Below are 14,514 nucleotides of genomic sequence, written 5' to 3'. Positions count from 1 at the left end.
TCTCACCAGATGACTCCAGTGTGTGTGTGTGTGTGTGTGTGTGTGTCTCACCAGATGACTCCAGTAGTTTCTTGGCCAGTCTCTCAGCACTGTTAGACTTCGGCAGGCTGCTCCTCCTCGTCGTCTCCCGACGTTCCCTCGCTCTCTCCCGCTCATAGCTCCTAGAGCGCGACCTGGATGAAGGAATAGGAATATTCATACATATTAACTCATTAAAGAGAGGAATATTCAAACATATTAACTCATTAAAGAGAGGAATATTCATACATATTAACTCATTAAAGAGAGGAATATTCATACATATTAACTCATTAAAGAGAGGAATATTCATACATATTAACTAATTTAACTTATTTGGGACTGGGGGGCATTATTGAGTAGCTTGGATGAATAAGGTTCCCAGAGTAAACTACCTCAGCCATAAAAGTTAGAATATGCATATAATTAGTCGATTTGGTGGAAAAAACACTCTGAAGTTTCTAAAACTGTTTGAATGATGTCTGTGAGTATAACAGAACTCATATGGCAGGCAAAAAACCTGAGAAAAAAATCCAATCAGGAAGTGGGAAATCTGAGGTTTGTAGTTTTTCCAACTCATTGCCTATCGAATATACAGTTTCTATCAGGTCATAATGCACTTCCATCCACTAGATGTCAACAGTCTTTCGAACCTTGTTTCAGGCTTCTACTATGAAGTGGGGGCGAATGAGAGGGGGATTGAGTCAGAGGTCTGCCAGAGTGGCATGAGCTGGTCATGTGAGAGGCGTTTCACTGCAATTCTACAGACAAAGGAATTCTCCGGTTGAAACATTAGAAGATTTATGTTAAAAACATCCTAAAGATGGATTCTATACGTCGTTTGACATGTTTCTACGGACTGTAACAGGAACTTTTGACTTTTCGTCTGCTCCTAGTGATTGAGCTTCATGAATTTGGATTACCGGGCTAAACTCGAAGGTATTTGTTTCGAAAATCTGACATAGCGGTTGCATTAAGGAGAAGTATATCTATAATTCCACGCATAAGAGTTGTATCTTTTATCAATGTTTATTATGAGTATTTCTGTGAATTGATGTGGCTCTCTCACCGGATGTTTTGGAACTACTGAACATAACGCGCCAATGTAAACTGAAATGTTTGGATATAAATATGAACTTTATCGAACAAAACATACATGTGTTGTGTAACATGAAGTCCTATGAGTGTCATCTGATGAAGATCATCAAAGGATAGTGATTCATTTTAATCTCTATTTCAGCTTTTTGTGACTCCTCTCTTTGGCTGGAAAAATGGTTGTGTTTTTCTGTGACTAGGTGGTGACCTAACATAATCGTTTGGTGTGCTTTCGCAGTAAAGCCTTTTTGAAATCGGACAGTGTGATCTACAACAAGAAAAAAAATCTTTAAAATAATTGTATGTATATTTGAGGAATGTTAATGGGATTGGGATTTCTGTTGTTTTGAATTTGGAGCCATGCAATTTCACAGGATGTTGGCGAGGTGGGACGCTACCATCCCAGAGAAGTTGAGAGGAATATTCAAACATATTAACTCATTTAAAAGTCTGTTATCTTACCTCCGGGATGAAGAGGCTGTCTGAGGTCGACGTTCCTGATCCCGGTGGGAAGACGACGAGGCCGGAGGGTCACGTTCTCTCTCCCTGCCCCGAAGTGAACCCGGAGACCGGGAACGCCGGGTGGTGGTGTTGTGTCGACGTTCGCGGGATCGATCCCTGGATCGAGGTCGGCGAGTAGAGGAGGAAGGGGTGTGGTAGGAGAAGGGGCGAGGAGGAGGAGAAGGAGAGCGAGACCAGGATGAAGAACGGGAGGCGGAGCGTGTCCGCCGACGGCGCTTGGAGGACAACTGGCTGCTTTCATTTCTACTAGGAGCAGGGGAGGAAAGGGGGAGGAAAGGGGAGAAAGAGGGGGAGGGGAGGGGAGAAAGAGGGGGAGGGGGGGAAGGGGAGGAAAGGGGAGAAAGAGAGGGGGAGGAAAGGGGAGAAAGAGAGGGGGAGGAAAGGGGAGAAAGAGGGGGGGGGGGGGAGAGAGGAGGAGGATGAGAGAAGGAAGAGGTGGTCAGGCTGATGAAGTTATTCTGGTTGGTAACGTAAAGGATGAAAAGGGGAGTGTTTATATACTTCCAACAGACGCTGAGACTCAACTTGCTAAACCATTCAGTCAGCAGTGACCTAAATCGAAGGGACATTTAATAACCTTCTATTATAGAGCACAGTACATGTAGGGGACTCACCTTGATACAGCTACAGTTTCCACGTTCCAGTCGGGATACCTGGAAGGAGGAAATGGAACAGGTGACTGGCACAAGCTACAATGTGAGGTCATCAGCAGATTTCAAATCCTATTTCCGCGATTTTCCTCGCATCCAAATCTCCGCTCATTATTCTCAACTGTATTGGACAAGATATCAACCCACTCAAGACTTTTTCCTCCAGTGGTATTTTTTTTGTTTTTGAATTTTACCCCTTTTTCTCCCCAATTTCGTGGTGTCCAATTGTTTAGTAGCTACTGTCTCATCGCTACAACTCCCGTACGGGCTCGGGAGAGACGAAGGTTGAAAGTAATGTGTCCTGTGATACACAACCCAACCAAGCCGCACTGCTTCTTAACACAGCGCCATCCAACCCGGAAGCCAGCCGCACCAATGTGTCGGAGGAAACACTGTGTACCTGGCAACCGTGGTTAGCGGTACAGCGCCCTTAACCACTGCGCCACCCGGGAGGCCCTCCAGTGGGTTTTTTGAGGAGGAGATGAGGGGGGGCTGAGAAAAGAATGGGATAAGTGATATATATAAAGAGAGAGAAGAAGACTCACGATTTCCTGAGTAGACGGCAATTCTCAACGTGGAGACCGGTGTTTTGATGCTCGATCCAGTTCTGTTGATCAAAACAGCAAACAGAGACAATCAGTCTGGGTCTTCACCCTCCTCCTCACCTCTCAACACCACCAATAACCCCCAAACTCCTCTAAATCAAGCACTTTCAATACATTTGTTTGTTTTTTTCTCAACAGAGTCCAATTTCTTTCTGCTTTCATAGCAGGAGTTGATTTATACAATGTTGGGGGAAAAAAAATAACATGGTAAAAATAGGCTCTCTGTTCTACCAAGAAAAAGATTAACAGCAAAAGTCTGATGCTGGAGAAAAAACAATGGCAGCATCTGGAATCTTCCGGGGTTCTTCTCTGGAACGGATCCTCTCAGCAGTCTCTCGGCAGCCATCTTCTTCCCAAAAAACAACGTACTTCCCAAAGTGACTAAATCAATTGTATATTTTTTTTTAATTAAAACGCAGTAAGTAGTGTGTTGTGTCACTGGTTTAAACACAAGGGTATAATACAATGATATCAGGGGTTTGAGTAGAAAACATTAAGTGGCGTAAATAGTCCATTAATTCACAACGGTCAACGTCTAGAGATGGAGCCTAAACTTCCTTGTTTCTGTACAGCACTGTGACATCAGCTGATTTATGAAGGGCTTTATAAATACATTTGATTGATTGATGGTTGTTCTCTGGCAGCTTCTCATCTTGTCGTTGGTTGTATCGTCTTCGAGCACTCGTCCTCCTCAAGACAAATCCCGGTCATCGAAAGTCACAAATAAAACTGCATTTTATAACGGAATGTCTTAATTTTACAAACAAATGACAATATTTCAAGGTTTAAAAAATGTAAAATGTAAAAATTTAAAAAAAATCTCATGACATTACACAATTTTCAATAACGACAATAAAATAATGTTGAATTCAGTCCAGGATTCGATGTCTTCATACTCCGAGGAGAAAACATTTTTTATACAAAAAAATAATAAGCTTTTCTGTTTTATTTAATGATTTTCATCCATTTTAGAACGTCTCAACTCACCGTGAAATACATGAGACAATCACAGCTAGACTGAAGTGTTTGAATAAACAAAAATGGATTCAACAAGAAGCAAAAAGTCTTGAGTTACAACATGAGGTTCAACAATATATATATATATATTTTTTTTTAAAGGCACACAATCAGTCTGGAGAGGTTCAGAACTGGGTTCAAATACTATTTGAGATTTCAAATACTTTATATGTACTTGATTGATCCCCTGAAACTGAAACAGCTGGAGCCGTTTCTGGAGGGCTAAAACACCTGGTCTATTATCCGGGACTGAAACAGGTAGAAACATACAAATAAAAATAGTATTTTGGCCTTACAGGAAATAAAAATCAACCAGTGCTCAAAGTATAACAATCTCAAACAGTATTTAGAATCCAGGTCAAGACAGGAATGGCAACAACAAAACAAACTCACCTTTAGCTGGGCACATTCTATGTTACAGAGAGAACAGGTATGAGGAAAGAATCTGGGAGAAGCTGCGGAGTAATCGCTCATCATGGTCGGGGTCGGTAACCTCTTCGTCATCATCATCATCGGGGGAGGTAGGTTCATCTGCTGGTGCATGGAAGGCATCGGACCAATCCGGGGCGGAGGAAAAGTCACCGGGACATGACCAGGAGGTGGGATTGACGGGTTCATGATGGGGAATATGGAAGGCCAAATGGGGGGTGTCGTGGGAGGAGGAACCCCGACCGGGACACCTCCAACCCTGAGTCCTGGAATTCCGACCCCAGCTCCACCTCCACCACCAAGAACCACCAGGCCGGACCGGGGCTGAGCGTGGCCCCGAGCGTTGCCTTGACTCTGGGAAGCCAGGAGTCGGTTGAGTCCTTGGTCTCCGCTGCGGACAGGGATGTTCATGGGCTTGGATGTCGCTTTAGAGGATGAGCCGTGGGTTTTGAGGGTCTGCTGGGGTTGGCTGGAAGGCGGAGGAAGGCCGATGCGAGAGCCTGTGTCTGTCATGGGCATGGGGCTCTGGACCGCAGGGCTGTGGATGTGCTGCTGTTGGGTACGCTGTTTGGAAAGGTCGGAGGTCATGGAATGGCCGGCGTACCCGCTCAGCGAGTCTCTGACCATGTCATATTTTGGATTCTCTTTCGGGAGCGGATTGCGCGAGCTGTAATTATCGGGTTGGCTATTATCGCCATCATCATAACTGTCGTATTTAGTAGCACGAGAATGTTCGTAATCGATCACTTTGCTCTGTCCTCCACCACCGTGGTCGGACCCTGGGCCAGGTCCACCGCCTACCTTGGGCCGAGGGTCCACATCCATAGTTCTATTGGCCTTACGGATGCGGATGTCTCTGAGGATGAAGGGCAGGTTGTCTGGGGTCAGTTGATCGTCTGGGTAGTGGCTGAGGAGCTCCAGGTCTTCGTTGGACAAGCCGAAACTCGCCAGGATGCTGCTGGCGGACTCAGACGTGTACCGGGCTGGACGAGAGGCTGTGGACGAGGCGCTCATGGGAGCCTCGGAACCTCTTGAGGTGGACCCCAGCACTCCCGCACCTCCAAACCCAGAGGTTTGGCTTTGGTACTGAGGAAGGGTGGAGGAGAAGAGTTTGGAGGAAGCAGACTGGGTCAGGAAGCCAGACCAGGGGTCCATGGAACTTTGCTGGTCGCTGGAGGTCCGGCCAGGTGTGTAACCGCCCAGCCCTCCCCCAGACGAGAGCTCGTCCATGGGGTCACGACTTAGGCGAAGGTCTTGGGCGTCCAGTGAGACCTGCTGGTTCTTATTCTGCTGCATCAACTGGCTGAGCAGCCTCACCTCCTCTCTGGCCCCGCGGATGTGGTGGTCTATGGAGGTCTCCATCTCCGGGGTCATCCCGGTCGATCTCTGCCCCGGGTCATACCCCATCTGCTGGGCCACCATCGAGGACATCATGCCTCCCTGGCCGGAGGAACCACCACCACCCCCACCAGACCCCAGACCAAGGCGGGAGGCCCCCAGAGGGTCCCTTCCGGCCTGGGATTGTGTGAGTCCGTACTGCCCCATCTGGGCGGCAGATCTCTGGGCCTGTGAAGAGTACTGATCCCCTAAGGGGTTATATAGGGGACGGGACATGTTATTGACGGTAGCTGCTGCTGTGAGGAGGTTGATGAAGGGGGCGAGAGGAGGTGAGTGTAGGGTGGTGGGGGGGTTGGCGGCAGAAGTGACGGTTGCAGCGGTAACGAGCTGGGCCAGCTGCAGGGAGGTGTGGCCTAAGAGGAGCTGCAGGGGCGGGATCCCAACTCCCAGCCCTCCAATCGGATTCAGCGGGCTGGAAAGGGGAGCAGCGCAACGATCCAATAGCAACGCAAAGCTGAAAGAGTTGGAGAGGAGAAACACACAGGAGGGTTACTGGTTGGTCTTCTCTCTGGCTCGCCCTGGGACAGGGCTATGGACAGTAGTAATCAAACTGGAAAGCAGACTGGATTTCTGCGATTGATCGGTTTGGTCAGTTTCCAGTCTATTCCACACTGAAACACTTTTCACATCAGTTGTGTGTCAAACTGTTCTAGAACAGCTTCTAGAACATCATCAGGGTTCTGTTGGTTAGGTCAGAGCAGAAGAAGACAGTTCCTGCATCTTCACTGGGGGAAAGAAAAACAGCAAGCAAACAGGGAACAGACAGGAGGGGGAGAAGTAGTCATCGTGAAAAACATACAACATTATTTTACAAACTCCATGCACTGCTTTAGTGAAATTTGCAAGATTGCAGCTTTTTTTTTAACAAAAGGTTTACAGTCATACTTTTAAAATAGACTGCCAAGGGAAATAGTTTATTCAGTAATGAAACGGGGCTTACTAGTTTCACTAAAGATCAGATTTAGTAGGATTAAGTGTAAGCTATTGATTATCGAATGAAGACCGAATCAAAATGTGAAAGGTTACGTGGATGCATAAATCAAGAAACGGTGTCAGGGTTAGTTGTAACGGAACTTCCTAAGACAACGATCTGAAAGTTGTATAACCAAACAGAACACTGCACTTGAGAGTTAACTAAACCAATTCATGTCTCTAACCCACACTAATACACTTTCCGATAATGTTGACGAGAAAATATTCTTAACAGCGTGTTTATATCCAAAGTGGTTAACGTCATGGTGCAAAGCGTTGAGACATGAAAGCTGAACTTCAAAACCTGCTTCATAAAACCCAGTTTTGAGAGAAGGGAACCCATCACCACCACCCGCAGAGAAAGATAGTGGGTAAAATAGGTGCAAGGAGAACCCGTACCCGAGCCTGGATTTTAAGCAGTTTACCACTGTGATTGGCTTCGTATATATAAAATCATGTTCATGTATCTTTGCATCAGGATATTCTATACTGATAGGAAGGCTGTAGATGTTTTCACGTGTGATTAAACACAGAGAGATCAGCTGATAACAGAGCTGACCACGTGCCCCAAACTACTGCATTTGACAATACCAAAAACAAGTCCAATACTGGCATAACTATGTTAAAAAAAAAACGCAATAATGTCAATAGATTATTCTATAACGTTGCAGTGATCACGAGTGGAACGAGGCCCTATAAGACCTGATGGAAAACGTAAATATTTCAGCTGCCATTCAGCTATCATCATCATCATCATTAAGCAATGAAACCAACAACTTCTATAACAGCAACGTATTAAAATGGTGGGAAACACACTCCGCCAAACTTCCAATGAAAAGCCTCTTAAATAGATCTCTTAAATAGATCTCTTAAATAGCCGCCTTTTAATAGCTGTGAAAGAGCACACATTTCAAACACCTGGTCTAAATGGATTGTCTGCGAGGTTACCACAGGGACGGGGACTAACGCCATGTTACCACGGGGACGGGGACTAACGCCATGTTACCACGGGGACTAACGCCATGTTACCACGGGGACTAACGCCATGTTACCACGGGGACTGTGAATAATGCCATGTTACCACGGGGACGGGGAATAACGGCATGTTACGACGGGGACTAACGCCATGTTACCATGGGGACGGGGACTAACATTGAATTGTCTACTAAATATAAAAAGGCAAAACAAACAAACGTGGAGCTAAAAGATGATAAATGTTCTTAGGGGAAAAAAACAGTGTTTGGACTTGGTCGTCCTGGCCGACAGATTTTTAATTTTACCTTTATTTAACTAGGCAAGTCAGTTAAGAACATATTCTTATTTTCAATTACGGCCTAGGAACAGTGGGTTATCTGCCCGTTCAGGGGCAGAACGACAGATTTTTACCTTGTCAGCTTGGGGATTTGAACTTGCAAGTTACTAGTCCAACGCTCTAACCACTAGGCTACTCTGCCGCCCCGGTTGCAGTATCCGGGTAAAGACTCAGCAGCATGCGCCGCCTGGCCCGGAAACCTCACATTGAAGTTCATTTCAATTCTCTACGTCGGGAACAAATTAGCATTTGGATCAGGAAAGTTTCCTTATGCGACTTCTACACGGCAGAATGTTGGAACTTGCTTCACCGGTTGTCCACGCGGTTGATCAAGTTTTCAAGACGATGATACAGGAAATCCATAATTGCGTCAACCTTTTCAAAGTGCTGGTTAGTGGGTTCATATTTCTATCACCCGACATCACAGACAACCGGTAAAGTACATTTCATTCTGAATTATGGCTTGTAGAGGTCGTGTGAGGTAACTTTCCTGATACAAAACGCTCATTTATGCCCAATGTTGAATTCAATGCAATTCAACGTTGGGGGGTGGGGGGGCGGTGTCCTCGTTTGACCTAAACAGCATCTGCTCGTTCATTGGTCATGTGCACACCACAAGGTGCAAGGAGTTAGCCACCGAGCCAGATGGCTGATGAGCTCGTGTTACAACTCTCAACTTAGAGAGGAGATCAATACAAATTCACAAATAATTAGAAAACTCTGACATTTTATATTATTAGCTAGCTAACAGAAATGTAGTAGCTAGTGTCACACTTTACAGACTGCAAACTATTAGCTAACTAACAGAAATGTAGTGGCTAGTGCCACACTTTACAGGCTGCAAAATATTAGCTAGCTAACAGAAATGTAGTAGCTAGTCCCACACTTTACAGGCTGCAAACTATTAGCTAGCTAACAGAAATGTAGTAGCTATTGTCACACTTTACAGGCTGTAAACTAGCATTGCTAGCCAAACAATAATGTGCACACAACAGCCAGTCCCCCATCCAGAAGGAAGTTTTGTAATGCATGTTAAAAAATCATACAGATTTCACAGAAAACCGGAAGATTGGTTTTTGGTTAGGCTGTGATAAGGGTGATCACTGGGATCCCGAGAGGTGCAGCTGTCTAAGGCACTGCGTCTCAGTGCTAGAGGAGTCACTACAGACCCTGGTTCGAATCCTGGGCTGTATCACAACCTTGTTGTGATTGGGAGTCCCATAAAGTTAGATCAAAGATGAATAAATGTCTTGGAAGATCACATAATGATAAAATGAGTAACATTACAGATCCAAATTTAATAGCATAGCCAGCATAACCTGATATCCCACTGCCTGTCGTGGGCAGAACAAGCCAGAGATCCTATCCTATTGGCTCATTCCAGCTCATTCCTTGTTAGGGAACGCCTACTCTGAGGTGCAATAACTCAAATCACCTTAATTAACACTCAAACAATCAAACATTTAAACCTTTGACAAAAGGTTTTAAAAAAACGTCTACAAAACGTAGTCTGTTCGTAACAGACAACTGTGTTGAGATGAAATGTTTCATCGATGCCATAATGTGCAGAATATCGGCCCAAATCCACCTGGTTCCTTCTTCTCCCACTGCGGGGTCGCTGGGCTTCCTCTCACTACCATATTTGGTAAGAGTGAAAAAAATGCCAAGCGGATGCTTCACATTTATACAACTTCACATTACATCCGGTTAAATATCTGTCTCATTCTTCTATCTGTGGAGAAACATCTCGCTTCACCTCTTTCTCTGATTTACACCATGAGCAGGGGCTGTGTTTTGGGGGAGGGGTGCTGCACACAAATATATGCTACACTGTCCTACGTAATGTCCCGCATTTGGGCATTTTAAATGTGGTCACCCTAAGACGTGATAGATCACAGCTGCCTTTTGCGTCTTCGACTTTCCGAAAAACCATCAGCCCTCCATTTTGTATTTCCTGTATCGTGTTGCATTAAGCGCCGCATGCGACAGAGGACACAAACCCGAGTTTCTACTTCCAGCCAGCGGTATTGTCCGTTTTAAATCACACATATGAACAACAACTCATCTCTTATGTCTTCTCAAATAGGGTTTTTGTTACATACCTTCTGTTATTTTCGGTTATTTTCTATGGAGAAATCTCGTACTTGTCTTTCTCTCCAAGCGAATCCACGGACGCTTGACTGGCAATTTGCGCATGCGCATTCGACTATCTCACCCGAACAACGTCATAGACCTAACCGAATGAAAACAGAGTAGTTGATTGGATAATGTGTTTAATAAATTGGGAGGTCTTCAATTTTTACTGAAATGTAATTATATTCCTGAAAGATTACCTGCTAAATTGGCTAGGTTTCACCAACAAGCTTTAATGGTCTGGAAAATATGTTTCCTGCACAATTTCTCCCCACATAAATCTCTTTTGTGGAATAATTCAGACATAACTGAAAGGAATCAGTCATTGTTCTACCCCAGCTGGCATGAGAGGAATATTGACTTTGTTCTTGATGTTTTTGACAAGAAGGGTAATATTCTCACATATGAACAATTTATGAAACATAGAAAGAGTTTCCAACACCTTTCAGAGAGTTTATTTCTGTGATCAAAGCGGTCTAACTTCATGAAAAGTCATCTTAATTTTGGGAATGATCACAAAGTTTATCCAGAACTCAAGATTGGAAGGCGTGGGCTTACTTGAAAGATCTTGTTGTAATAAATATATAAGACAAATTCTTCATTCACAACTTACACCGAGAGGAAAGTTTTTTCTGGAACATGCTTATTCCTGAAAAATGCCTGGTTAAAGGCCTTACAAATACTGTATACCAAACAAAGTTAAGGAAGTGCACTTCATTTCACATTAGATATATCCATGTAATTCTATGATGTCCAAATTTGTGGCTATTGATGATATCTGCGTTTTCTGTGAAGAAGAAGGTGAGAATCTGACTCACTTGTTCTTTGAATGTAAATTTGTGTCTGAATTTTGGGAAAACCTTGCAAAGTACTTATTTCCCATTATGAACACTGCCTATAATTTTAACATAAAATATATAATATGTTACTATTGCAATGATAACAAGACCATTGAAATGATTGTTAATTTGTTTATTCTTGTTGCCAAATACTACATACACCAACAACAATTCCATATACACTCTATACCAAAATTACATGTTTTTCTAATTGAATTTAATTATCTTATTAAAACATTAACCCTAGTGAATAACAACAGGAATAACATCTTCCTGAATCATTATAATAAGATATTTTCAGAGTGAATATAAATGCACTAAAATTGTTTATTTTTTGTATTATTTTATTGATATTTTTTGAACTTTTTAGTATTTTCTTGTTAATACCTGTGTTTTGTTTTGTTAGACATGTTTGATGCAGCAATCAATGTCAGCTGATTTTGTATTATGAATAAAACATTATTTTTTTCTTAACAAAAAAAAAAACAGAGTAGTTGATTGAACTTTCTCTCCAGGCGGCTCCAAGGACGCTAAATGAGTTGCGCGTGCGCATTTGACTGTCTCATCCGAAACACGTCATAGACCCACTGAAAACAGAGGAGTTGATTGGAGGAACTTGTAGTCGCCATTCTTCGCCAGATGGGGGAACCCAAGCCCTACATCAACATCAAATTCACAGAATAATTTACCAAGTTTAACATGTATTTATTTATTTAGTCTTTATTTAACTAGGCAAGTCAAGTAAAGAACTTAGACAGCTATGGGAAAAGTCATATGCAAGGTGCACAGCATCACAGGTGGGTGAATGTATATTTATATATTTATATGAGTTTCATTCCAAAACGCGATACATTTTGTTAAATTAGCTATTGTTTAATTAAAAAAGGTATGATTGGTGTGTTTTTGTTATAGTTGTTAAATTATATGTGTTATAATCTATCACTACATGGGTTTAATTTCAGAGACAAATAAACAGGTGTTTGTTGCAAAACGCTAAATATCCACGTCACTCTGAGGAAAAAAGAGGAAGTAGCATTTTTTGAGAAACTCAAATGTCAAATAATTAAGTAATGTATTTCTGACTTACAGATTTGTTCGGAAAGTATTCATACCCCATGACTTTCCCCACGTTTTATTAGGTTACAGCCTTATTCTAAATTTAAGATGTTTTTTTTTATTATCAATCTACACACAGTGCCCCATAATTTTTATTTATTTTTTATTTCACCTTTATTTAACCAGGTAGGCCAGTTGAGAACAAGTTCTCATTTACAACTGCGACCTGGCCAAGATAAAGCAAAGCAGTTCCACGCAAATAATAAGAAATGACAAAGCAAAAACAAAGCTAATTTATAAATGAATAAAAACCTGAAATATCACATTTACATGAGTATTCAAACCCTTCGCTCAGTACTTCAGCACCTTCACCAGCGATTACAGCCTCAAGTCTTCTTGGGTATGACGTTACAAGCTTGGCACACCTGTATTTGGGGAGTTTCTTCTCTGCAGATCCTCTGTCTGGTTGGATGGGGAGCGTCGCTGCACAGCTATTTTCAGGTCTCTCCAGAGATGTTAGATCGGGTTCACGTTCTGGGTCTGGCTGGGCCACTCAAGAACATTCAGAGACGTGTCCCAAAGCCACTCCTGCATCCCGTAGGGAGGGTGCCAGGTTCCTCCAGACGTGACGCTTGGCATTTAGGCCAAAGAGTTCAATCTCAGTTTCATCAGACCAGAGAATCTTATTTCTCATAGTCTGAGAGTCCTAAGGGGCCTTTTGTCAAACTCCAAGAGGGCTGTCATGTGCCTTTTACTGAGGAGTGGCTTCCATCTGGCCACTCTACCATAAAGGCCTGTTTGGTGGAGTGCTGCAGAGATGGTTGTCCTTCTGGAAGGTTCTCCCATCTCCACAGAGGAACTCTGGAGCTCTGTCAGAGTGACCATCAGGTTCTTGGTCACCTCCCTGACCAAAGCCCTTTTCCCGATTGCTCAGTTTGGCTGGGCGGCCGTCTCTAGGAAGAGTCTTGGTGGTTCCTAACTTCTTCCATTTAAGAGTGTTGGAGGCCACTTTGTTCTTGGGGACCTTCAATGCTACAGAAATGTTTTGGTACCCTTCCCAGATCTGTGCCTCGACACAATCGTGTCTCGGATCTTTACAGAAAAATTCCTACAGCGATACGCCATCCCATCTGGCTAAGTGGGACAATGACCCAACACACCTCCAGGCTGTGTAAGGGCTATTTTACCAAGAAGGAGAGTGATGGAGTGCTACATCAGATGACCTGGCCTCCACAATCACCAAACCTCAATCCAGTTGAGATGTTTTGGGATGAGTTGGACCGCAGAGTGAAGGAAAAGCAGCCAACAAGTGCTCAGCATATGTGGGAACTCCTTCAAGACTGTTAGAAAAGCATTCCAGGTGAAGCTGAAGCTTTATTTTTACTATTTCCTACATTGTAGAATAATAGTGAAGACATCAAAACTATGAAATAACACATATCATGTACAAATCATGTAGTATCCAAAAAAGTATTAAACAAATCTAAATATATTTGAAATTCTTCAAAGTAGGTACCCTTTGCCTTGACAGCTTTGCACCTTCTTGGCTTTGTCTCAATCAGCTTCACCTGGAATGCTTTTCTAACAGTCTTGAAGGAGTTCCCACATTTGCTGAGCACTGTTGGCTGCTTTTCCTTCACTCTGCGGTCCAACTCATCCCAATGGATAAGTGGGACATTAGCGTCCCACCTGGCCAACATTCGGTGAAATTGCAGAGTGCAAAATTCAAATTAAATTATTAGAAATATTTAACTTTCATCAAATCACAAGTGCAATACATCAAAATAAATCTTAACTTCTTGTTAATCCAGCCACCATGTCAGATTTCAAAAAGGCTTTACAGCGAAAGCAAACCATGTGATTATCTGAGGACAGCACCCCACCATACAAACACATGAAAATCATATTTCAACCAAGCAGGTGTGACATGAAAGTCAGAAATGACAATAAAATTCATGCCTTACCTTTGAGGATCTTCTTCTGTTGGCACTCCAATATGTCCCAGAAACATCACAAATGGTCATTTTTGTTCGATAAACTCCTTTTTTATATCCCCAAAATGTCAATTTATTTGGCGCGTTTAATTCAGAAAAACACTGGTTCCAACTCGCCCAACATGCTGACAAACTATCTAATAAGGTACCTGTAAACTTTGTCCAAACATTTCAAACAACTTTCCTAATCCATCCTTAGGTATCGTAAAACGTAAATAATTGATAAGAATTTAAAAGTGGAGCGAGTTCCAGGTCGCGCTCATCAAACAAAAGAGTCCACTTAGCTTGATTCTCATTCTGAATAGCCGTACTTCTTCATTTCTCAAAGGAAAAACATCAACCAATTTCTAAAGACTGTTGACATCTAGTGGAAGGCATAGGAACTGCAAGCATGTGCCTCATAAATCTAGTTCCCCATAGAAATTCAATAGAAAACACAGTCCTCAACAACAACAAAAAATCCTGGATGGTTTG

General features: G+C 43.0%; 1 protein-coding gene across 6 annotated transcripts in view; it reads right to left on the bottom strand.

Moving 5' to 3' along the window:
• Positions 1–10,200, bottom strand: part of LOC139415798 (zinc finger protein 638-like) — a 31,541-nt gene extending 21,341 nt beyond the window's left edge. The window contains exons 1-6 of one of the 6 annotated variants that reach the window (XM_071163894.1): positions 10,121–10,200; positions 4,301–6,188; positions 2,831–2,892; positions 2,250–2,288; positions 1,576–1,878; positions 52–173 (exon numbers count right to left, since the gene is read on the bottom strand). In XM_071163894.1, the coding sequence (XP_071019995.1) occupies positions 52–173; positions 1,576–1,878; positions 2,250–2,288; positions 2,831–2,892; positions 4,301–5,950 (2,176 nt within the window). In that variant the 5' untranslated portion in view covers positions 5,951–6,188; positions 10,121–10,200. Of the gene's footprint in view, positions 1–51; positions 174–1,575; positions 1,882–2,249; positions 2,289–2,830; positions 2,893–4,300; positions 7,240–10,120 lie in introns of those variants that run through there. The other 5 variants (XM_071163896.1, XM_071163891.1, XM_071163895.1 and 2 more) reach the window with 5 other exon arrangements.
• Positions 10,201–14,514: the final 4,314 nt, after the last annotated feature.

Source organism: Oncorhynchus clarkii, chromosome 9 (assembly GCF_045791955.1).
Source record: "Oncorhynchus clarkii lewisi isolate Uvic-CL-2024 chromosome 9, UVic_Ocla_1.0, whole genome shotgun sequence".
Lineage (NCBI taxonomy): Eukaryota > Metazoa > Chordata > Actinopteri > Salmoniformes > Salmonidae > Oncorhynchus > Oncorhynchus clarkii.
Note: the sequence above shows the minus strand (reverse complement) of the source record. Positions and strands in the feature narration are given on the sequence as shown.